At 52.4% G+C, this 25799-nt stretch overlaps 1 protein-coding gene across 3 annotated transcripts in view; it reads left to right on the top strand.

Annotated features, from left to right (window-relative positions):
- LOC147689446 (SLAIN motif-containing protein-like) overlaps positions 1-25799 on the top strand; it is a 274817-nt gene that overhangs the window by 59957 nt on the left and 189061 nt on the right. For all 3 annotated transcript variants that reach the window (XM_086942217.1, XM_086942215.1, XM_086942216.1), the window contains exon 2: positions 6430-7157. In XM_086942217.1, the coding sequence (XP_086798343.1) occupies positions 6457-7157 (701 nt within the window). In that variant the 5' untranslated portion in view covers positions 6430-6456. The remainder of the gene's footprint in view (positions 1-6429; positions 7158-25799) is intronic.

Raw genomic sequence — 25799 nt, forward strand, 5'->3', positions numbered from 1 at the left:
GTGGATGCTGGTGGGCTGATCTTCTGCGCAGGAGCTGCTCGGGTCTGGGGCTTCTCAATCCCCAAAGCACTTTCTCGAGGATGCCTCTGAAGTCGTGCTGGAAGCAAAGTGCAGTCTCTCCAAGATGGCCGGTCCCATGTGTCTCGTCGCACCCACGGATCTCAGCTGTGCTGCAGATGTAGATAGAGGTCAGAGAGGTCTGGAAGTCCTGATCTCGTCGGGCTCTGAAGTATGGTTCCGGCAGGAAGGATGAATAAGTGAACCGCTAGGACGCTTGATGGTGCCTGTTTGTGCAGGGTGGTCACTCCTTGGCCACAAGGGAGATTTCTTCAGTCTTCTGTGGAGCAGAACGTCGAAGTCTAGAGTTTCTTCTTTGTAGTTTCAAATCAGGATTAATCTAAATTGGAATGGCACCAGCTACTACCTTTATTCTCCTAAAGGGGGCTGTACTATGACTAGGTCCCTCCTATGGGTGGGACCAGGAAGGGGGGTGGTTACACCCCCTATCCTTTGTCTGGTTTCGCACCAGAGCTGGGGCTGGAGTGCCCCAGCAACTGGTTTGAACCGGGGTATGCACAGGGACACCTTGTGTGCCCCAGGCATGTCTCATTCCTTTCAGCCTGCACTACCTCAATACACAAAATCCTGTCTGGGGTGGTGCTAGCACCTCCAAAGGTAGGAAACCCTTTGTCCAAGCCTCCCTTGCTGGAAGGACTCCCAGCAGCAGGAGGTCAGACTTGTGTCTGTGGTGGCAGCATCCATTTTGTGATGCTGAGACTCGAGTTAACTTTAACCGGGGTTCACAGTTACATACATGTCGTGTCCCTCTAAAAGGGTGGAATGCTACCCCCGTCGCCAGAATTGGCGAGGGGGTAGTATTCCAATTCCTATGACACCTTATCCGACATGTTTTGATAATGCTATGCCAAAGTTAGCAATAACCGCGAGGATTATAATGCACTTAAGAGTATATGGTATAGCGTTATCATGGAAACAGCTAAAGGACTTGGTTCCGAAAGCTGCAGACAGGCTCAGCTCATGCTAGAGCACTATCTCACATAATTCCAAGCACTCTGCCTCCAGGATTGTTAAGGCCTGCCATAGGAGTGACTTATAGGAGTATATGTGTCCATTTTGGGGTTAGATGTAGGTATGCTATATCTAAAGCAAAGGGTGATTACACCACCTTGCCCCAGCTGTGTTACCAGCCAGTTGTGTCTGTTTAGATGGCCAGCCAGGGGTGGCACAATACATGCTGCAGCCCCTGCTAGGCCTTGGGTGCTCTTATGCCCTGGGTACCTATGGTACACTGTACAAGGACTTACAAGAGTGACTTAATACCAATTGGTAAATGCACCTAAAGTACATGGATGTCGATTTAGAGAGAGAACAGCTAGGCTGTGGGTCTGATTAGCAGGCCCACAGCCAGGGAAAGTCGTAAACCAGTGAAACAAAAATCTGGGGTGACCATAGGATTGCAGACCCTACTCTCCTACAGTGCCACCCTCAGAGGCCCTGTACCTTCACACACACACACTGCCTTTGCAGGCTGTGTGTCTTGGTGCAGAACAAAGTGAAGAGTTGACATGGAACACATCCCTGTGTGCCATGCCTACAACCCACTGCCCTGGCATAGATCAGTCGCCCCTCTAGCTGGGTGCACTATACCAGTGGTAAGGGTACAGGTGCACGAGCCCTGAACCCTTGCAGTGTCTTAAGTCCATTCTTAGACACTGTAAGTTCAGTGCTGCCATTAAGAGTATATGGTGCGGAGAGTTTGACATTACGAACTCCACAGCACCATAATGGCTACACTGAAAACTGAGAAGTTTGGTATCAAACTTCTCAGCACGTTAAACCCACACTGATGCCAGTGTGGGATTGAATGAAAAATGCACACAGAGAACATCTTAGAGATGCCCCTTGAAAAACGACCTTCCATGTTGAGTGGCGGCTTTCAGCTGCCACCACCAGACATGTTTCTGGACCCCTGGGCTGAAAGCCTGCTGCTCTTGGGGGGCCTGAAACAATGCACATTCTGGGACGAGGTGCTGAGCCTCCTCCCCCAGGATGGGCAGGGTCCACGAAGGGAAAGCTTCAAAGGCTTGCTGCCTTTGTGAGCTTTCCCAGGCCACTTGCTGCTTTCAGCAACTGGTCCCCACTGGTTCTGACCCCCACTTTGGGTGGGAGAACCAGCGGAAAAAACAAGTGAGGAAGAGAGGTGTGCCCACCTCAGGTGGGCGAGGTGATGTGAAGCACAACTCTGTCCCCGCCATCTTGCAGATAGGGGAACCAAGCAACAAGAGTGAGACATATGCCCCCTCCCACTGGAGGGTCGCATAATAGGGGGTGTACCCACCCCAGGGTAGGTACCCATTGGTCCCAACCTTTTACCTACCTGTAACGCCCCATAATCTAGTATTTAGGGGCAGCCTGAACCTTGATTCCTCACACAGGAAACCAGAAGAAGAAAATACGAAGGACCGAACAGCAGTGCCAAAGTTAACAAGAGGAGGATTCCTACTGGTTTGGCCCCAGCTCTACAGGCCTGTCCCCACCTCGAACCTGCAGAAGCAAAACTCAAGAACCTCGAGGCCTGCCTGGCTTTCCAACCCAAAGAATCTGTCTCCTGTGAACACCGGATTTGTTCACCAAACAGACTCCAGCTCCGGCATGATCCGCGAGTCTGCACCCCTCTGAACCCGAAGCCCACGGCCCGAGTTAGTGACCCAACACCTCAAGGAGGTCTCCCTGGCAATACATACCAGAGATCCAGTGATTCCTGACCTGCCTCAAGCCTCCAGCAGACTCCTGCAGCCTACCTCTGGAAGGTCCCCCTAACCGTGACCAGGAGCTGGTAAGAAGATCTGACCCTAAAAGGCACCCCTGCACCGATTCCCCACAGCCTTGGGTGGCCCAACCAATGGCGCCTAACTAACCCCCAGCATCCCAACTTACCTCTCCAAGTGGTGGTCGCACCCAAATGACCTTCGTCTCCGAGCTTGCAGTGCGTTTGCAAATTGAAGACTCCTCATTGAAAGATATGAGGCGCCCAAAGCCAAAACAGCATTCTGCACCCGGCCGCCCCAGTGCTGCTGAGGGTTCACCTTTTATGCTGGCTTGAACCCCCATTTGCCCTGAGCTTAAATCCAGGAGCTTTGCACCCACAATCCTGTTGCCTGCTCGTAAGCAACCACCAATCAGAGGTCCCCTATTCCCCATTGGAGAACATTGGGCCTCAGCACCCGGCTGCTCTAGTGCAGCTGAGGTTATAACAAGAGTGCATCCTTGACCCTGGAGGACCCCTGAGTCTAATCCCAGAATACCAACTCCCACAACCGAATATTTACTTTTGAATCGATAACCTTATTTGCCTTCATAGGTTAACATGGACTGTTTTTTTCTGTTGAAAGATTTTAAGTGTGTTGTTGGAAAATCTATGAAACCCTTTAAAACTGTAACAAAAAAACAAAAATGCTTTTACGTACCTGTTTACAGGAAATGTCCCAGCGTAGTATCCAGGTATACTACACTGTGTAAGAAAAGTAATCTGTGAAGTAATCTTGACATTCTACTAAAAAGTACATGCAAAGTATATGTACAGTATTTTAAATCAATGCATTACTAGTAGCTCTACTGTAATCAAATCAAAAGTATATATACAATTGCAATTCAAACTGTGTACAAACTGTATTATTACTGCAAAGTATTTCTCACTTACCTGTGCAGGCTTGCTTGGTTCTAGAAAATAAAATAACTAAAAGAATATTTTTATACAAAAACAATTGGTCTAAAGTTCAATCTTTGAGTGTGTGATATAATTTGCCGATTTAGTGTAGACAACAAATGCTTAACACTACCCTCTGATACACCCTTACTGCTCGACCACACTACCACAAATGGAGAGTAAGGTGCTATCTACTTTACCTCTTCCTACCTTTGGGGCTCTACTGGACTCTGTGCACACTATACCTCACTGTGGTATAGTATATACTGAGCCAGCTTCCTAAAGTTGGTTACCAGTTTCATAATTTAGAAAATGTTTAATCAATTACGTGGTGTTTTCAAAAGGTTTATTTCACCCCTATCCTCCTTTGCCGCTCCACACTTCTAAACCCTACGATCATCCTTACCTCTCTTTAAAATCTCTATCGATCCCTGAACCCTAAACTCACTTTTACCTCTACCCACCCCTAAACCCCAACATCATTTTTTTTTAAATAACATAAAAAGTGTTACTTTAAACAAATTCCTGTGTGTTAAAAGTACTGCATGGGAAAGGTACAAACAGCTACCTACATGGTACTTTCCTGTGCGGTAAAGGCTGTTTCCCCTCGGGCAGGACACACCAGTGGCCTCTCATTAAACACTCTCCTGCCTTCACCCTAGTGCCCCTAAATGTTTTGGGGCATTGGGAGTGGTTTTCTGCTCTTCAGTATGCATGGTGGGCCCCTTTGCCTCTTTCAGCACCCTAAACCCTGTACTTGAGGTGTCCCCTGAGATCGCACGTGCTGTCGTTTGCAAGGTATTCTGTTTGTTTTCGGAGGCCCATTGCTTACCATTGGTAGACTTGTGTCGCTCTTGTTTCTCTTTGGTCACTTCCTCGTTGTGTGTTGGTCTCTACCCTGGAGCACGCCTGAAGTACTCTTCCCTTACTCTGTGTCTTTCCAGTGATCACTGCTTTCCGAAGTACTTTTTAGGACGAGCTTACCAGACTGTCTGTGAAAGTCCTGTTGTAAGTGTGCAGTGGGCTAAGAGCCTGCCCCTTGCTTACACTTGGTTGGCTTTATTGTTATTCAAGGGCTTGCCTTCCTGTTCCTATGTGCTTTTCACCCCATGCCCCTCCCACCTCCACCCTATTGCCTCTTTACGGTCCTTTTGATTTGGGCTGCTTGTATCCCTTTACTGCCCACATTTAAGGAATACTTTTTTCATTCACATCCAGCACTCCATGAGAATGTATGCGTGTACTAGCGCTCTCTCTCTTGTGACGCTTCACCTCTCAAAATGCCCGCATGCTGTGTTCCCCCCTCACCTCTTAGCTTGTCTGTAAAAGCAAAGCAAGAGGAATATTTTTGCTGTGTCAAGGCTGAAATTCACACTTTAAGAGTTATTTTTGTTTTATCTTCTGCATTCCACATATTGTGTGAAAGCACAAGCTTTTTACACACACAGATTTTCATGGCGTTGGGGCAAGTACGGTGTGCTGCACTCGTCAGCCGGGGTTCTGGAGACAAATAAATCCGCTCCCTGGGCTAGTGCAGGAGAGCAAGTGGGTGAATCCTGTGGAAAGTAAATTAAGCCTTGGGAAATGCTTCCCTGTACATTCTGGCTCTTCCTTATTCTTTTTAATATTCTGTTTCATATTCTGTTCAGAGTTTCCAAAGAGAAACGTTTTTGAGATATCATAAGATATGTTTGCTTTTCATCCAGTATTTGGAATTATATATGTTTTTAAACTTTTTTTAAGCAATGCTTTATAGACCTTGTCAAAGCGACCACTCGACCCTCCCAATATAAAGGCGAGACCTAATGGCTTCCTGGTCTTTCATAGGATGGCCCTTCCAGGCAGATCTAGACTGTTTGTGTTCCTCCCTCTTGGAAGTTCATCTCCAGTGCAATGTAAAGTCTGTGGCATGGAAACAAGTTACGAATCAGCAGCCTCTCTGGAGAGTGGCTTAGTGCCTCACAGGGACCTATTATCGCTTTTCACAATTACATTTCACTGATAAACAACCCAGGATTACTTAGATTCTGATGTAACGTGAGCATTGAAGGGTTGGTGCAGTCTTTCTTCTGTTAGACCATGGTTTTAAGCGGCTTGGGGGTTCCTCGAAGCTTGGGTGGAGGAGGTTTGCCAAAGGTACCCGGTAGCAATATAATACTTGTTACACATCATGAGTTTTGAAAAAGAACCACGTTTTTAGCAGAGTTCTTTTAGACCTAGAACTGCCTTATATACCCTCTTGTCTGCCTAATAACGTGTACATCATGGCAGTTTGACCTCTGGGAGACCTTGGTTTTGCATTTGAATGACTGTTGCTGAAGACTTACTGCAGTCTGGGGCCGCTACTCTAAAGTACGGTTTGCAGATTATCACTTTTTATAGTTAAAAGGCACAATTTGTCAAATATTTTGCTGTTGCAAGCGGCCATTTTGCACATTCTCCCAGCTTATCTTGCTGCAGCAGATTCGTTGGGAACTTGTTTCTGAAGTGTTTAATTGACAGCTATTTTTTGGCTTCATAATGTCTGATGGCAGCCATAAATATTCTGTAAAGTTCAGTTGATAATGTAGCAACTTCGGCGTTTTATTTACCTTTGGACAATATATGCCTTTTGTTTCAAAGGATGTTAGTTGTATGCTGATTGTGTTTTCCTGGTGGTTGTGATAAAGTACTAACTACATGCCTGCTTTGTTGTATTGTAGTGAAACGCTTTGTGGCTCTTAAAAAAGATGGTTGTGCCGGGAGGTTCCACTGTGATCCAGCCAGACCACGCTGTTGACACCGACATTGTGCGGGGTTCAAAGGAGACCAGCGGTCTGAGCCCCAACGCAGAGAGCGACGCTGCAGACCAGGAAGGCTCTGAGCTGGAGGAAGTCCGAAAATTGCAGCAGCTGGTCCGGAGGCTTGAGATTCAAAACCAGCAGCTAAGAAGCAGAGGCAAAGTCCGCCACCCTGGGCCAAATGCTACGTGCCACAACAGTAGCAACGTGGACAACCAGAACTCTCCGCTTCAGGGCATGGAGATCATCAACAGCCTTAACACCATCCCTGAGAAGCGAGAGGTGCAGATCCTGCCGGACCATCACAGCAAGCCGAGCAATAGAACTGAGAAGGAGAACATTGGCTGCCCGCGGACCGCAGTGGATGCACAACTGCAGTATGAGGAGGGCTCGACCAACCCCAAGCTGCTTGATAACACAGAGCTGTCGAGCGACTGTGCAAAGAAGGGCAGAGCTCCCAGTCCGGAGAGGACCAGCAGCTCTGAGTTTGTGGATGAGTTTTACTTGACTGACTTTGAACAGTGGGCTAGGACGAGCGAGCTGGCGATCCCTGAGGGCAGTGAAGGGATAGGATCCAATTTAGAAGACACAACCCTGGATGAGGTGGACTTATTGGAGCTGGAGACCTGCAGTGAAGACGAAGACTGCTGGTAAGTTGCCACAGAGAAGCACTAGCTGCAAAAGCATTTAGGTTATTTAATAACATTGCTTTTTTCTCAAAAATGTTTACATATTCGACAGGTTCACGGAAAGTAATACAAAGATCGTTGGGCGTTCTCATATTGACATGTCACTTTGTCGGAGCCTATTAGAATGGCCCGCTGGTGCGTCACAAATTGTATTGTTTGCTTCATTTGGAGCACGTTGCTGTTGCAGTGAACGTGCTATGATGACAGTGAATCTTGGTTCCTTTTTTAATCTCAATTCTTTATTAAATTTGTTCCTTTATAAATATAGGACCAATAATGATCAGTAGTCAAAAACCATCGCAATAACAACGCACCCATGATGCTGAACAATAACCAGAAAGATTCTCTAAGAACCTTGTGCACATACATAAAACATCAGTAGTTTCAACAATATATAGATGTATGCAACAAATCAAGAGCTTATATAAACAGTAAACTTGGAATAGATCTAAACCCATCAATAACGAATGGCTAATAATAGTCCAATCATAATGAACCTAAAAAAGGGCCCCAAATGTGTTCAAAATTATGTAAATTGTCATTTAATTTATGAATATTTTTTTTCAAATCTAGCCTCTTGAAACCTATCCTCAAGCCAAGAATGAATTGTTGAAATATTATTTGTCCTCAATGAGTTGCGCTGAGGTAGGCCGCCAAATTATGATTTGTAGGACGCGTTAGGCTTGGTCCGACAATGCATGGAGCCTATTGTGCCTCTCACATCAAGGATCTCTTAAATCACATTGACCTCTTCTTAGTATTGCTGCATTCAGCATGCATATTAGGGCGCAGCGGAGGTGAATGTTACTCAGTAGTATGTGGTACAGAACAGCGGACGGATGAGTTGGTAAAGATCGACGTGTGGCACTGGATGGGCATCTCTCCTTTGTCATAGGCGACGCGATGGAAGCAGAGGTTTGATGTAGAAGTGGCTAGAAATAAGGGAGGTATCGAAGGTCTTTAATGAAAGATCGGTTTAACTATTTATGTAGGTCTTGTTTCAGGTTTCAACTTGTGTCTGAGGTCCTTCTGAAGGTAGATGTTCGTGTCAGAACTGTGTATTGGTTTAAGTTTTGAGATGGCTAGAGTGCCTTTGGTCACGAATGGGGTGTGTCCACAGAACTGTGTTTGAGTCCCAGTTTTGGAATAGAAGGGGAACTGCAAGTTATTTTGAGTTGCCTTCACAGAGCTGTATATGAACCCTAGTGCTGGAACAGCAGGGGAACTGTAGATGAGCCTTACGATGGTTCCACAGAGCTGCGTGTGGGGGTCACCACTGATGGAACATCCCCGGCGGTCTGTAGGGGAATCTTGAGAAGCGTTCACAGAGATGTATGTAGTTCCCAGGACTGGAATAGAAAGGCAACTGGAGATCAGTCTTGAAATGTGTTAACAGAGCGGTCTGTGAGTCCCATTGTTGGACCAGCTGGAGGTGTTGTATGCCAGGTTTGAAGTTTATTGGCGGAGCTGCCTGCTAGTCCCAGTATTGGAGGAGCAGGTGTGTGCTGTGGAGCTGGGCGTAGATAGTTTGGTGGGAGCTCTGTATGGATACCAATATTAAATTGCAAACAAAAGGAGATGATGGACAGAGTGCTGAAACTTTTCGGACACTCGCCCCCAGTCACTTTTAGATCTGGTTTAAAGCCATCATTGTTCTTTAGGTCACTTCGCCACCTCAGTTCAGACCCAGCCATATGCAAATCGGCCTTGACCATGCTCCTCATGGTAACAGTCCAGCCCAAACTGCCAAGCCAGGTCTCCCCTGGACCGGAAACAAGCATCCTGGGGCCTGTGTCGGGGTAACACCCCTCATCAGTCAAACTAGCTTGAATCCAGTCTGAAAAGTTTCAGAGCTCCATCAATCATCTTATTGTAATAACCACAGGCAGTGCTGTTTCCGAATACTGGTGTGCTGTGTCAGAGCTTGTGCTAGTCCAGCACTGGAATAGGTGTTTTTTTCGGAGAGCCGCACAGCGGGACCCTGGTAGAGAGGTTTTCGGCCTCAATCATGAAGTAACCAGGTTGCGTCAGGGCAGGCGTGAGGGACATTGGCAGGGCACTTTGCAGATCCAGTACTCGAATAGCAGGTGTTTGTGACTGGGGTACTTTAGTAGAAATGCTTGCGAGTCTCGATATTTGAGTAAGCCGTGCTGCTGCATTATAGGATTGAGAGACATTGGCAGAGCTGTGTACTAGTATCTATACAGGTGCTGCAAAGGTGAGCTCAGGTATTCTGGCTGAGCTATGCGTAGGTCTGAATACTGAAGTATTGAGGGCTGTGGCAGTACAGAGGTGCATTGGCGGAGAAGGTGTTCTAGCCCTATTATGGGATTACAGGTGCCTGTCTGCGAGATGGACTGAGAGTATCTCAGGTGTGTGGCTCAGCACACGCCTCCCATGCGTGCTGTAGAGTTGGCCTGAGATACTCTGTGTGTGGGTCCTAGAATTGGGTATTCAGTAGAAAATGTAAGTAGGGCTTAAGGCACATTGGCAGCGCAGCCATCTGCTTATCTTTGTACTGGGATCACAAGTGTGTGCTGCATAGATGGATTGAGATCAACTGCACTTGTGTTTAGGTCCCAGTGCTGGACCATCAGCAGGTGCTCTGTGTAGGGATTAAGGTGCATTGACAGAGCAGCTCCTCCACAATCCTCAGTACAGGACCAGAAGTGTGTGCTGTAGAGTTGGATGGAGGAAGTGTAATAGAGCTGTGTACGGGTGTAGTACTGCAGTAGCAAGGGTGCATTGGCGGAGCAGCCCTTTACTAGCCCCTACAGGTATCTCGATTGCTTGTTGTAGAGCTGAATTATCGTGGAATAGCTGTGAGTAGGTATCAATACTGGCATAGCTGAGAGTTCTGCAAGACAGGTGTGCTAGCCTGAATGCACATCATGTCCCTTTGTTGTTCACATCTCCACATCACATAGGAAATTGCTTGTAGCTCTTCCGATTGTGTACAGTACAGCCCTTTGATCAGACCCCTCTTGGAACCAACCCCAGGTCTGAAGAAAGAGAAAGTAACTCAGACACTACTAGAAGAGGTAGAGGACAGTTGGGGGTCAGGGGAGGAGAGCTGTGGACGCCCGCCCTCCAGATGATCTTACTCCAAATGGGCCTTTCTATCCGCTCTTAAGGCGATACCTTCAATACATCCAAGGAAAGCCTGGTGGGGAGAGCAGGTAGGACTGGAGGCTGTTAAGATCTGCAGATGTTTAGACTAGAGAGTGGAATGCACTAGGCAAGTTGGCAGATTCTGTTGAACAACTTATAGAATTCAACACTTGCTTTCCAAAGAAAGGCAGCCCCTGCTTTGGCAACCAATGTAGGAGACTAAGCGAAAATATTGCACAGAATGGCAATTATTGACTGACTGAGACTGGAATAAGAATTGATAGCTAAAAGAATAGATCACTATGAAAGGAGTCTTGCGCAGTGTGGATGTTGTTCTTGGAGACACTGCTCAAAATGGTTTCCCAGTATCTGGAACGGATTGGGACTTAAACCTACAGGTGTGAGTGTTTCCTAGCTTGGGCCAGTAGAGTGGCTACATCTCTGTCTACAGAGCAAGTGATTGTGTTAGAATCCTGTTCAGCTGATGAACTTAGCAATATGTGGCCCAGTATTTTGGGCAATACTCCAGTGAGTTTATTTTTTTTATTTATTTTTTTTAAATATATTTTTATTGCAGGAATCAGTAAATCGTTACATAATCGACCAGCATTATAGCACAAGCAAAATCAATGAGACACAACCCTCCGTCCCCCCCGCCGTAAGTTTCTTACACAGCCATTCAGCCCACAACCCTGGGGTCGGGCGGCGAAATTCAATGGGGGCTCAGAAGGATGTCGAAGCTGGTCCGGATGATCCACTGTCCGTCATCTGCTTTTCCAAACAAGCCTATAAACCCAGAAAGAAAAACCCCACCCTCAAAAACGCTACGAACCAAAGAAAACCCTACCCAACCCCGCCATCAGCGCACGGTAACAACCGCAACAGGATCTGCTAAGGGACCCATGGGGAAAGCAACAGATCTGAAAAGTGCAATCGTTTATTGGGACATGGGGCGAGCCGCTTCCTCACCTTCAGAGTCGCTGGGGGCGCAATAATCCCTAAGGGCCTGCACTAACGTCTCCCACTCCAGCGCTGCCTCCTGCGCCTTCTCATTACGCTGCCTCCAAGCTAGCTGGTATCTCAGCGTGCTCTCCCCCGCCGCCCACTTCAAAAGTTCGCTGTGCCATCGGCTTCCTGTCGGACCAACTCGTGCCTTCCAGTTCCTGGTCACCTCTCGTTTAGCAAGGAGTAGCCCTAAATCGATGAACTTGCTGGATATTTTATTCTTGGGGGTATGAGGGAACCAGTGTAGGAGTCCCACCGCCGCGTCAAACGATAAGGATCTCCCCGTCACCTCCTCCAGGGTCTTCCCCACTTCAACCCAATAGGATGATAATCCCGGGCAGGTCCACAGCATGTGGAGAAGGTCCGCCTCCTGGGCCGGGCACCTGGGGCAGTCCGCCGAATTCGTAGCAAAATATCGCCTTATTTTCACCGGGGTCAGATATGCTCTATGGAGCACGTAATAGTGGACCAGTTGAAAGCGGGCGTGGCGTGTGCCCTTCCAGGCTCGCCGCACCAGCTGGGACCAGGTCGTCTCCGGGATCTCCTTGCCAATGTCCTCCTCCCAACGGTTTCTCAGAGTAGTGAGGGGAGCCAGCCCCTCATTGATCAGTCTGCCGTAAAGGCAAGTGACCGCCTTCACCGTGCCCGCAGACATCATCACGTATTGGCACACCGGAGATAAAGTGGGTTCCTCCTGCCCGCGTTTCCAGTGCGCCTGGATCGCTCGGACAAGGGCCGAGTGCAGCAGAAAGTCGCCGCGGGGGATCCCGAAGCGATCAATGAGCTCTTGAAAGGGCAAGAGCGCCCCGTCCTCGTATAGGTCCCCTATTAGCTGTAAGCCGGCGTCATCCCAGTTCGCCAACCGTGACCAATCGCCGCCATGGGGCAAAGCCGTCAGCATCCCCAAAGGTATTTCGGGCGCATACGGTGTTCTCAGGTGGCCCCGGGCGTGAGCTCGGTTCCAACACAGGCGAACGGTCCGCTCCTCCAGCGACAAGTCCTGTAAGGCCAAACGTTGTCGCAGCGCTATGAAGGAGAGAACATGCCTGGCCATACCCGTTCCCCTTCTGTCTTCTGGGCCCGGGAATTCCCGGGCAATCTCCTGGGTGAAGGTCTGGAGCTGCGCCGCTAAATAATACTTTTCAAAGTCCGGCACCGCAAGCCCACCCTCATCCTTCGGCCTCATCAGGGTCTTGAGGGCCACCCGCCGGCGGCCCGAGCCCCAGAGGAATCCGACTATCATTGATCGTAATAGTCGAAACGTGGCCGGTGGGACCCAGATCGGTAGTGTCCGGAAATAATATAACAACCGGGGAAGCGCCACCATTTTAAGCAAATCGATCCGCCCTGCCACCGAGAGCGGTAGCGTGGCCCAGAAGTCCATACAGCCTCGAAGTGCTCGAGTGCCGCGGGCAATGTTCCCATCCAGGAGGTCAGATGGTTGATGATAGACGTACACCCCCAGGTACTTAAAGCAGTCGGGTTCCCATCTAATCTCCCTACTTAGAGTAGGGGTAGGGGTGCCCCTGCGAACCGGGAAAAGACAGGTCTTAGTCCAATTCACCCGGAGGCCCGAGACCTCCCCAAACTCCGTGAGCGCCGTCGCAGCTCCATGCAGGGCGGCGAGCGGGTCCTCTAGGAAGAGCAGCAGGTCGTCTGCATACAGTGAAATGTAGTGCGGGCCCGAAGGAGTCCATAGGCCCGTATAATGGGCTCCCGACCGGAGATGCAGCGCAAGTGGCTCCACCGCCAGCGCGAAGAGAAGTGGGGATAACGAACATCCCTGCCTCGTGCCCCGTTCCACCGGATATTGTGAGGAAATCAGCGGTCCCGCCCGAACCCTGGCCGATGCAGAGGCATACAGAACCGTGGTCCATCTGATGAAGCCCTCACCGAGGCCGAACCTCCGTAGCACAGTGCAAAGGTAGTCCCATTCCAGGCTATCAAAAGCCTTCTCTAGGTCTACCGATAAGACAACCGGGCACGGGGCGTCCACAAGCGGCTCCCCCAGCAAGCGGAACAACCTGCGAATGTTCGTGGTCGTGTTACGCCTGGGGATAAAGCCAGCTTGGTCCTCATGCACCAGGGAGCTCATGTGTCCCAGCAGCCTCGAGGCCAAGATGCTGCTCAGTATTTTATAGTCAACCGTCAGCATTGATAAGGGACGGTAAGACCCCGGGTCGGATGAGTCCCTTCCGGGCTTGAGGAGTGGAACCACCAACGCCTCGCACATCGAGCCCGGGAGTCGCCCGAGCCTCTTCGCCTCTCTGTATACTATCAATAACCTAGGGGCTAGGAGGTCAGCATAAGCTGCATAGAACTCCACAGGAAGGCCGTCCAGGCCTGGGGTCTTATTCCTCGCCATCCTTTTAATGGCGCCACGGATCTCTCCCAGTTCTATGTCGGACCCCAGGGCTTTCGCCACGTCCTGCTCCACTGTTCGGAGCTCCAGAGGCCGTAGATAATTATCAAGCAGATCAGGGTCTCGGGCAGAGCGACTGCGGTACAAACGTTCGTAATATTGCCGGTAGCAGCTCAGAATCTCAGGCTGAGTGTACACCTCGGTTCCGTCTGCCTTGCGCATGGATGTCGTCAATGAGGACTGACGGGTAGGGTTGGCTAGCCATGCCAGCAACGCGCTCGACCTATCCCCCTCTGCGATGGACCGAACCGTATAGGCCTTGTAGTCAAAACAGCAAAGCCGTTCGACCTCCGCCGCCACCGCCTCCTTCGCCTCCGCCGTGCGTACCTGTAATTCAGGGCGCCCGGGGCGGCGAATTTCCAGCTCGCGGAGTTTCCGGTCCGCTGCATCTAGGTCGGCGAGGATAATTCGCCTCATGCCGACTTTTTTAGAAATACAGTATCCCCTCACCACCACCTTAAAAGCGTCCCACTCTAACGCTCTCGAGCTCGCGGTGCCGCCGTTGGACGCAAAATACTCTGAGACCTTATCACCCAGGTCCGCCCTGAAAACACTGTCCTCAAGGATCTCGGGCCGTAATTTCCAGGTGGGCACCGCAGGCGCCCCGGGAAACCAACGAAGGTCCAGCAGGAGGGGGTTATGGTCTGATATGGTCCTGGTCAAATATTCAGACCGGACCGCTGCCGAAACCAGTTCGGGCGAGCCAAGAATTCCGTCCAGTCTAACGTGCAACTCATGGAGGCTCAAAGTAGGAATAGTCCCTAGATGTGGGGTGTTGCGCCCTCCAGATATCCGTTAGACCCCAGTGAGTCTGCCAGTCCCTACGACCCTTAGCCATGCGACGAACCGGAGAATCGGGAAGGGGTGGATGCGAGCGGTCAGTGTCTACGTCCACTACTGAGTTGAAATCTCCACCAAGCAGGAGGGGCCCGGAGAAGAAGTGAGCCAACGAGCCCGACAACCCGGAAAGGAAGGCAGTCTGGTCTATATTAGGAGCGTACACACAGCAAACGTTTAGGTCTCTCCCTCCCAAAGTGCCCGAAATGGCCACATAACGCCCCTCTGGATCTATCACTGTTTTCGTGACCTGGAAGGGAACCCCAGCTCTAACCCAAATCAGCGCCCCTCTGGCATACGCGGAGTACGAAGTGCAAAAGACCTGCCCCCTCCATCTACGCTGTAGCGCCGCCCCTTCCGCCTTGTTCAGATGAGTCTCCTGCAGCAGCGCCATTTGTACCCCCCTACGCACTAAATAAGCGTGGACTTTGTGACGCCTGGACATAGTATGAAGCCCCCGCATGTTCCAAGTAACACATTTCAGATTAGCAACATCAGCCATTGTCCCATATCGTTCTCGCAAAGTCTCCCCATCTGGGTCCCAACAAAGAAAGGATATCAATCATCCCAGCACTGATGGCGGCCATTTTCCCCAACCAAAACTTAACAACCCAAGTATGAACCAAACCCCCATCCACCCTCCCCAGAACAGGACCCAAATAGCACCATCTAGTTCCCATCCAAACCATACCCTCCAACAACCCACTATCCCCTACTAATCCTGCGGTCGCCACCGTAGGAAGGCCTTAAGGGCCAGGTGCGGGCCGGGCGGAGGCAGTGGGCCCTCGACGCTCAGGCCACCAGGACTAAAGCAAGCCCAAAACAGTGCCAAAAACCCTCGGGGCAAAAACAGGGCACCCCACCCTCCCTACCCCGGGAGTCAGCATCAATTGTCGGCACCCGCCACCCCCCTGCCGGGCCCCCTCCCAAAATGAAGTAGCTCACCCCGTTACCCCTGTCCATCCAGAAGGTCTTCCACCGATTTCGGTGTGATCACCGGTGTATGGACGCTATCAGTCACCGATTCCTCGGAGTCCGTTGGTGCCCCCTCGTCACCAGGGTCCACTTCCTCCTCAATGGCATCGTCCCGTGAGCCAGACAGCGCAGATAACACCTCCAGCACTCCCTTCCGCTCCGTCGATGTCTCTGCAGTTGAGGGCCCCCCTGAACGGCCACGGCGACTCCGAATCCTCTTGGACCGCCGTCTCTGCTCCGGCTCCGCCGCCTGCTGAGATGAGGAGCCGAAGCCATCTTTCCCTGCTCTATAGAGTTCAAGCCAGTTACAGACATCCTCTGGGGTATCAAAAAATTGAGTTTTGTCATCGACAATTATGCGGAGCCTTGCAGGGTATAGGAGCGAGTACTGGATGCCCTCGCTCCTGAGCTCGCGCTTGACCGCCAGGAAGGAAAACCGTCTGCGTTGAGTTTCATAGGTGTAATCCGGGAAGATGTTCACCTGGCTATTCGCCACTTTGAATGGACCATTATGTCTGGCGGCATTGAGGATGAAGTCTCTGTCCCTAAAGTGCAATAACCGTGCCACCACCGGTCTCGGGGCACGTCCCTGCTGCGGTGGCCTCGCCGGGACTCTATGGGCACGCTCCAGGGTGTAGAAGGAGGATAGACCCTCCGGGGCCACCGTGTCACGGAGCCAGGCCTCCAAGTATGCCACCATGTCGCCATCCTCAATCTTTTCCGGCAGGCCCACCACACGAATGTTGTTCCTCCTGTTACGGCCTTCCGCATCCTCCGCTCTCTGCTCCAGGGCCGTAATCCGGGATAGAGCATCCTTCATAGTCGCAGCCAAGGTTCGCTGCGCCGGCTCCAAGGTTTTCACCGAGCTCTCCACTTCCTTGACCCGGTCCGAAAGTTTGCCGTGGTCCGCTCTAAGGAGACCTAGGCTCGTCGCTACCTGGGCAATGTCCTGCTGGAGGGCCGAGCGCGTGGTCGCTATCGCCTCTAAGACGCGGTCAAATTGCTGTTGCATCGATGCACCACCAGAACTCTCTGGGTCCCCACGTTCCTCTTTGTCCTGGGTCTCCGAGTCTGAGGCGGCTGGGGTAGTCCCCTTGGCTCCTCTAGGTTTCCCCATGTCGCCGGGAGCACTCCGTGTGGGCCCAGGAGCAGGCGTCTCCGAGTGCAGGCGCCGGCTATGACTCTCCCGGTTGCTGGGCCTCAGGTCGAGTGCCGGAGATCCCCGTCTCCAGGGCCAGTTGGATCTTCTCAGCTTCGGCTCGCGCCACCACCACGTCGTCCGAGGGCACCGAGGAGGAGGCGGAGACAATCGTCGCCAGGTCGGGCAGGCCCGCACGGCCGATTAAAGTCCCGGGGTGAGGGTCACCAACTCCACCGGACGATTTGCGGCGCCAGAGGGTTGCGCCTCCCATGGAAGTGGGTCGGCCAGGAAAAGGTAGCCAAGTGCGGTGTAGGGAGTGGGGCCACCGCCGGGAACCCCAGACGTCCGCGTGCGGGATCCACTATAGCGTGGGCATCCACCCATCCGAGTGTAATCCTCGTTGAAAGAGTCCGATCTGACCGATGTCCAGATCACATATCACTGGGAGATGGCAGAGCAGGGGGTGTGCCGCCGCTGGTGATGTTCCTCCAGTCTAATGGATCCGGCCAAGGGGACAATTAAGTCCGGGCGCCATGTTGGGTCGCACTCCGCAACTCTGCAAACTTCGATTTTTCGCCGGGTCACCACTCGTTCAGACCGCGCCAAGGGCCCCGGCAGGTCTCCGTCGGGCCGATCAGCAGAATGCGGGGGCTGGGGTGCCCCGCAGCCTCCGATTTACAGGATAATCACGGGCTCAGTCCCGGAGCCGAGCTCTCAGGCGACCATCGGCGCCCAAGCCACGCCCCCACTCCAGTGAGTTTATGAGCAAGCTAGAAAACTTTAATTCGGATTCTTTATGTGGAGTCTCAACCTAATATGGTTTATTTTTCATATTTTAGCTGTAGTTGAAATACCAAGATAGATGACGCATGTTTTCTAAGGTGGACTTTGAAGGAGGGAATGAAATCTTTTTTTATCGTCAGTCGTCTAGAATTGGCGATAATGTGTGTCTTGTGCAAATATGGGAGCGTCTCTGATAAAGGCCAAGGGCCTGCTTTTTGATTCTCCCTGAAATGTTTTCTTTTTACACTTGACGTGTTCCTGAATTAAGCAGGCTACCCTCATAAGTAATAATGTTCCATGTTTTTTACAAACACATTGGTGACTCCTGAGGGTGTTCGCTCCCTCACCACCCTCCTCCAGTGAGTGGTGTAAAGCAGGGAGGGTCGCCAAGTGGATCTGTCGGACATTGGGAGTCAGAAACTTTATAAGTAATCTTCTCTCATGAATGTCCTACTCACGATTGCAGTATTCTCCAAAGCTCATCAACCGACCATTGTTTGCCGTCGCCTCTAAACAGATGTTCTTGCATTTAATAAATTACATTAAAAAAAAATAATTCCTGATCTAATGGTGAATGGCTGTGCCACCTGGAGGCACATGGTATCGCTGGAATCCGTATTAGCGGAGTGATTACACGGTAGAGCATCTCACTGGTAATGTGGATGCAAATCTCATATCGAGGTACTTTCTAGTAGGACTCAGTGATGAGAAGACAGTGTTGATTTTCAGATAGATTGCACCAATGGGCTCCTTCCACACATCCATAAAGATGTGGTGGGGTCACTCCTCCATTCCCTTCATGCTGAGTTGCAAAGATTAGTCACTTAGCAAGCATTACATGGGCGGTCAGGTTGTGTTTGCAGCCAGCCTGAGGTGGAGAGCGGTGGCACTGGGTATTAAAGTCTGGCGGGCACCGCTAACAACATCCCAAGAACGCAGCACTTCAACGGCGAGTGCAGCTCTAGAATGTGTATTCAGCGCATTCAGACTGAAGCACATATTACTAGTGTGTGGCAAGCATAGAGACTGACAAAAGGCTTGCATTGTAGCATTTATATAGCACACACTACTCCTGTGTGGGGTGCTGAAGCACTTGCCTGCATGGATAGCACACTACACCTTGCAGTGTGTGAGGTGGGGTGCTTTCTTTGTTTTGATCCTTTGCAGACGTTTTTCCATATTGTGTGTGATGACCACCCAGGCGTGGTGATTGTTTTATGGGGCTTTCCCTGCTGCTCTGTTGATTTGTTAGAGGAGGTGGAGAAAGCTGTATGTCCTCCCCTGGGCCAGGGAAGGTGATGACCATGTGCTTTTGGGTGGATGTGGGGGAGTAGTGGAGTGCCCACTTGGGAATTGGTACAAGCCAATGAGCGCAGTGCGCTCAAGTTGGGTTACGTCTCCATTACCTCAATCCTGTCCCAAGAGATGTATTCACTGTGGCAGGCTCGGTCAACCTACTGTTCTGGTCAGAGACTTTCTTCAAACAGTTCATGAGTCGCCTGAACAGGAAGTGGCATCTTGCAAGGGGTTTTTAGGCTGCTCGTAGCTTGGTAATTCGGAAGGTGGGGTGACCCGAAATTGGCGGTTAACTGGTGAAAAAGTTCATGGGGGACGGATGTTCCTTATAAACTTTAAGAGCTCCCAGATCGCGAGACTCTCAGATTTGAGTCTGGGGAAGTGTGAGAGATGGACCTTCACGGCTCGCGTTCCACATTATGTTGACCAATATCTTTCAGCTCTGCAGGTCACTTCATGATGTTTTTACTTCATTTCATCTTCTTCTGGTTTCTCCTTGAGTCGCCGCGCTTGGGTCCTATGGACCTGGACAGTCGCGGGTGGGGATAGCGCCAGTAATCCGGGAGGGTGGATACACTAGTCGTCCCTCATGTTACTGTCATTATGGAAGGTAAATTCAGCTTTTTTCTTTTTTTTAAGCGCTTTCCATTGCAGTTCTGTCAAAGCAGACAGCAGAAGGTGTAACTTACTCCTCTACTTGGCGCTGATTTGGATTCACCTCCGAAGGAAGAAACAAAGAGCCGCCCGCAGGGGTGTCCCACAGATTGCTGCAGCAGGCGCCCTAATCTCCCGAGCTGTGTTTGGGGCTTGAATCTGTAATAAGGGAGGAGTGAAGAAGGGGAATGGGATCATTGAATGAGGCATCGAGAATGAGGAAGCAGCTGACATTGCTATGTTGGTTGGCTGTTGCTATGCTTTGCAGTCTGGTCTCTCTCCAGACATGGAGGAGAAAGATATGAGATATTTGAGGGTGACTGGGAGCGTGAAGAATAAAGTGAGAAGAGTTGTCAAATAGCCATATGTTTCCTATCCACGAAGACCGCCTTAAAACAAGCTTTGGTAAGCCAGTTGTTTCTTTTTCCAGTTCACTGTCGATGGAGTTGGGAGGAGGTAGGGAAAGTATCTTCTCTAACATACAGGAGAAGGTGAAAGCCAGGCGCTTGTTGATTGGGTGTTGGGCAAATGGTGATCTACACATGGGAAAAGTCCCAGCAAATAAAACAAGCTTTGGCAAAGACAATGGGTCTGCTGTGGGCTGCCAGCCTTTTTGCCTTTTCTCAACTTGTTTTAGTCTCTGTTCTTCTTCTAAAAAAAACCTCGTTTTTGGAGGACTTTCGAGGCTCTCGCCTCTATTAAATAAAGCAAAAAATAAACCATTAAACCAACAAATTTTTTCCCCTCAAAAAGCATGCACTATTGCCTTAGAAGTCTGAGGTGCTTCTGGGAGCTACTTTGTGTGTGGTGGTGAAGTTATCCAGTAGCTGAAGTGGATCGGTCGATTGGCCAGTGCTGTATGATCTAGTGGGGAGAGACAATGGTAAAGACACAATAGACCAGTGCATGAAGAGAGTGGACTGAAAGCCTCTATGAGTAAAAGTAATATTCATTCGATTTTTGTAAAATCAAAAGAACTTGGCTAGTGGCAAACCTAAAAGTGCTCTCACTCTTGTTTATGGGGCCATAATCCCCATCCGATCTCCCTAGGGAGATGCAAGCTACAGTGCCTAGCTGGTTCCAACTCGCTTTCCTGCTCGGAGCCTGTCTGCAGATGAAGAGTTGTGTGGACCAGGAAACAATCACTCACTGGATTTTGTCAGGATCAAAGGCCTTTTACTAATGGAGCGAGGCTAGAAATCTGGGAGGGTGGTGGTGAAGGACTGAAGAGGGAGAGATAAAATGAAGGTTAACTGGTGAATTAACTGGTAGTTATTGCTATTCATGAAAATGTGGAAGAAAAGAGTTACTATTGAAACAACAACCCCCTACTAAATCTGTGGTGTGCAGGTGTTCTTTCAAAACGAATTGAAGCTGGATAATACAAATTTGCTACTGTCCTTTGCTCCCCAACCCCGGGTCTCTTTTTTAGGGCTTGCCTGCTAATGCGCTTGCGCATTGCTGGCGAGAGATATTTGGGCTTACCCAGAGCTGAACTATCGGGCGATTTCATGCAGTGCCCGTGAAAAGCGCATGCACATCAAAGCCATCTGCTTCCCTCCCACTGCTTCCCCTAGCGTGCGATCTGCCCTCAGGCATTTCTCCTCCCCTAATTATTCACGGCCGGCCGGCCGTACTTTCACTTTTACGGCCGCCAGGCTGTGTCTCGTTCTTTCACGGATTCCAAACACATCCTTCAACATTACAGCGAACGTTTCCCAGAGCCCTAAACAGAACGAATCGAGACTGCCACTTTTTCACAACTTTGAGGAATGTGCTAATGTTGCTGGCATAGCTGACATAATCACACTTATAGTGCCATTGCGCCCTTCCTTCGTGTAGTCTTCTATTTCCCTTCAGCTCCGGATTAATTATACAGACCATGTCAGTGACTACACCAGAATCTATTCTGCTTTTCATATACTAAATATATCGGTATATAGAATGATGTTAAATCTACAGATTGAAAAAATGCATAAATATTTCTCTGTTCTAAAGCATCCCGTTACGTTGAAATTGTGCTCTTTCTGCAAAATTCTCACTCTATCTTTCTGGTCTAGCTCGGTCTCTGCTCTCCTCCCCCTGTTCGCCTCCCTGTCGTCTGTCCTCTGTCTGCATCTCCCGCTCTCTCTGCTGCCCTCTGTCCTTGCAATCCTCCATCCCTCTCGCTGCCCCTGCTGCGGTTTCCCTTTCTCTGCATCGCGCCTGCTCTCTGACTGTCTTCAGTGACCTCTCTCTGTCGCTGCTTGCCCCTCTCTCAGCCGCCCTCTGTCTTTCTAGGCTGCTCTCTGACTGTGACCAGTGGCCTCTGTCTGTCTCTGGTCACCCCTCCTCACCATCACACACCCTCACATCCACGCACCCTCACACCCTCACCCACCCTTGCACCCTCACCCACCCTCACACCCCCTCACCCTCACACCCTCTCACCCCCTCACCCTCACACCCCTCACCCTCGCACCCCCTCACCCTCCCTCACCCTCACACTCCCTCACACTCCCTCACCCTCACCCTCCCTCACCCTCGCACCCTCACTCACCCTCACCCCCTCACCCCCTCACCCCCTCATCCTCACACACCCTCACACCCTTACCCTCACCTCCTCACCCTGACACACCCTGTCACCCTCACCCTCACACCCCCTCACCCTCACCCCCTCACCCTCACTCCCTCACCCTCACTCACCCTCACTCACCCTCACACACCCTCACACACCCTCACACCCCCTCACTCACCCTCACACACCCTCACACCCCTTCACTCACCCCCTCACCCACCCTCACACCCCCTCACACACCCACTCACCCTCACACCCTTACCCATACCTCCTCACCTCCTCACCTTCACACACCCTCAGTCACCCTCACACTCACACTTCCTCACCATCACACACCCTCACATCCTCCCACCCTCACACCCCCCTACCCACCCCCTCACACCCCTCTCACACATCCTCACCCCCCTCATCCTCACTCTCACTCACCCTCACAACCCTCTCACCCTCACTCACCCTCACTCACCCTCACCCCCTTACCCTCACCCCCTTACCCTCACCCCCTTACCCTCACCCCCTTACCCTCACCCCCTTACCCTCACCCCCTTACCCTCACCCCCTTACCCTCACCCCCTTACCCTCACCCCCTTACCCTCTTACCCTCTTACCCTCTTACCCTCACCCCCTCACCCACGCACTCACCCTCACACCCCCCTCATCCCCTCACCCTCCCTCACCCACCCTCACCATCACACACCCTCACATCCTCTCACCCTCACACACCCTCACATCCTCTCACCCTCACACACCCTCGCATCCTCTCACCCTCACACACCCTCGCATCCTCTCACCCTCCTCTCACCCTCACACACCCTCACATCCTCTCACCCTCACACACCCTCACATCCTCTCACCCTCACACCCTCACCCTCCCTCACCCCCTCACACTCCCTCACCCCCTCATCCTCACTCACCCTCACCCCTCATCCTCACACCCCCTCACTCACCCTCTCACCCTCACACCCCCTCACAACCCTCTCACCCTCACCCACCCTCACACCCTCACACCCCCTCACCCACCCTCACACCCCCCTCACCCCCTTACCCTCACCCCCTTACCCTCACCCCCTCACCCCCTTACCCTCACCCCCTTACCCTCACCCCCTTACCCTCACCCCCTTACCCTCCCCCCTTACCCTCACCCCCTTACCCTCACCCCCTCACCCCCTTACCCTCACCCCCTCACCCCCACCCCCTCACACCCTCACCCCCTCACCCACGCACTCACCCTCACACCCCCCTCACCCTCCCTCACCATCACATACCCTCACATCCTCTCACCCTCACACACCCTCACATCCTCTCACCCTCACACACCCTCACATCCTCTCACCCTCACACACCCTCACATCCTCTCACCCTCACACACCCTCACATCCTCTCACCCCCCTCACATCCTCTCACCCTCACACACCCTCACATCCTCTCACCCTCACACACCCTCACATCCTCTCACCCTCACACACCCTCACTCACCCCCTCACACACCCTCACTCACCCCCTCACACTCCCTCACCCCCTCATCCTCACTCACCCTCACCCCTCATCCTCACTCACCCTCATCCTCTCACCCTCACCCCCTCACAACCCTCTCACCCTCACCCACCCTCACACCCCCTCACCCTCACACCCCCCTCACCCACCCTCACACCCCCCTCACCCACCCTCACACCCCCCTCACCCACCCTCACACCCCCCTCACACCCCTCTCACACACCCTCACCCCCTCATCCTCACTCACTCACCCTCACACCCTCACAACCCTCTCACCCTCACTCACCCTCACCCCCTTACCCTCACCCCTCACCCCCTTACCCTCACCCCCTTACCCTCACCCCCTCACCCCCTTACCCTCACCCCCTCACCCCCTTACCCTCACCCCCTCACCCCCTTACCCTCACCCCCTCACCCTCACCCCCTCACCCTCACCCTCACCCTCACCCCCTCACCCTCACCCCCTCACCCTCACCCTCACCCTCACCCCCTCACCCTCACCCTCACCCCCTCACCCTCACCCCCTCACCCTCACCCCCTCACCCTCACCCCCTCACCCTCACCCCCTCACCCTCACCCCCTCACCCTCACCCCCTCACCCTCACCCCCTTACCCTCACCCCTCACCCCCTTACCCTCACCCCCTTACCCTCACCCCCTTACCCTCACCCCCTTACCCTCACCCCCTCACCCCCTTACCCTCACCCCCTCACCCTCACCCCCTCACCCTCACCCTCACCCTCACCCCCTCACCCTCACCCCCTCACCCTCACCCCCTCACCCTCACCCCCTCACCCTCACCCTCTCACCTCCTCACCCCCTCACCCACGCTCACACTCACCCTCACACTCACCCTCACACCCCCCTCACCCTCACACCCCCCTCACCCTCACACCTCCCTCACCCACCCTCACCCACCCTCACCCTCTCACCCTCACCCACCCTCACACCCCCTCACCCCCTCACCCACCCTCACACCCCCTCACCCTCTCACCCTCCCACCCTCACACCCCCCTCACCCACCCTCACACCCCTCACACCCACCCTCACACCCCCCTCACACCCCTCTCACACACCCTCACACCCTCATCCTCACTCACTCACTCACCCTCACACCCTCACAACCCTCTCACCCTCACTCACCCTCACCCCCACCCCCTCACCCCCACCCCCTCACCCCCTTACCCTCACCCCCTCACCCCCTCACCCTCACCCCCTCACCCTCACCCCCTCACCCTCACCCCCTCACCCTCACCCTCACCCCCTCACCCTCACCCCCTCACCCTCACCCTCACCCCCTCACCCTCACCCTCACCCCCTCACCCTCACCCCCTCACCCTCACCCCCTCACCCTCACCCCCTCACCCTCTCACCCTCACCCCCTCACCCTCACCCCCTCACCCTCACCCCCTCACCCTCACCCTCTCACCTCCTCACCCCCTCACCCACGCTCACACTCACCCTCACACTCACCCTCAACCCCTCACCCTCACTCACCCTCAACCCCACCCCCTCACCCCTTACCCTCACCCCCTTACCCTCACCCCCTTACCCTCACCCCCTTACCCTCACCCCCTTACCCTCACCCCCTTACCCTCACCCCCTTACCCTCACCCCCTTACCCTCACCCCCTCACCCTCACCCCCTCACCCCCTCACCCTCACCCTCACCCCCTCACCCTCACCCTCACCCCCTCACCCTCACCCCCTCACCCCCTCACCCTCACCCTCACCTCCTCACCCTCACCCTCTCACCCACGCTCACACTCACCCCCTCACCCTCACACCCCCCTCACCCTCACCCCCCTCACCCTCACACCCCCCTCACCCTCACACCCCCTCACCCTCACACCCCCCCTCACCCCCTCACCCTCCCTCACCCCCCTCACCCACCCTCACCCTCACATATTCTCACCCCCTCACACTCCCTCACACTCCCTCACCCCCTCATCCTCACTCACCCTCACCCCCTCATTCTCACACCCCCTCACTCACCCTCTCACCCCCTCACAACCCTCTCACCCTCACCCACCCTCACACCCCTCACCCTCACACCCCCTCACCCTCACACCCCCTCACCCTCACACCCTCACACCCCCTCACCCTCACACCCCCTCACCCTCACACCCCCTCACCCTCACACCCCCTCACCCTCACACCCCCTCACACCCCCTCACCCTCACACCCCCTCACCCTCACCCTTAGTCAAATTCAAATTCAAAAAGTCTTTATTTCGATTTTTTTCAATCATAAAAGACAGTTAAAACCATTTGGCATTTTCAAATTTTTTTTTACTATTTAAAATTTTAAATTACCCTTCATTTACAGCTAGT

The sequence above is a fragment of the Lissotriton vulgaris genome, chromosome 10 (genome assembly GCF_964263255.1).
Source record: "Lissotriton vulgaris chromosome 10, aLisVul1.2, whole genome shotgun sequence".
Taxonomy (NCBI): domain Eukaryota; kingdom Metazoa; phylum Chordata; class Amphibia; order Caudata; family Salamandridae; genus Lissotriton; species Lissotriton vulgaris.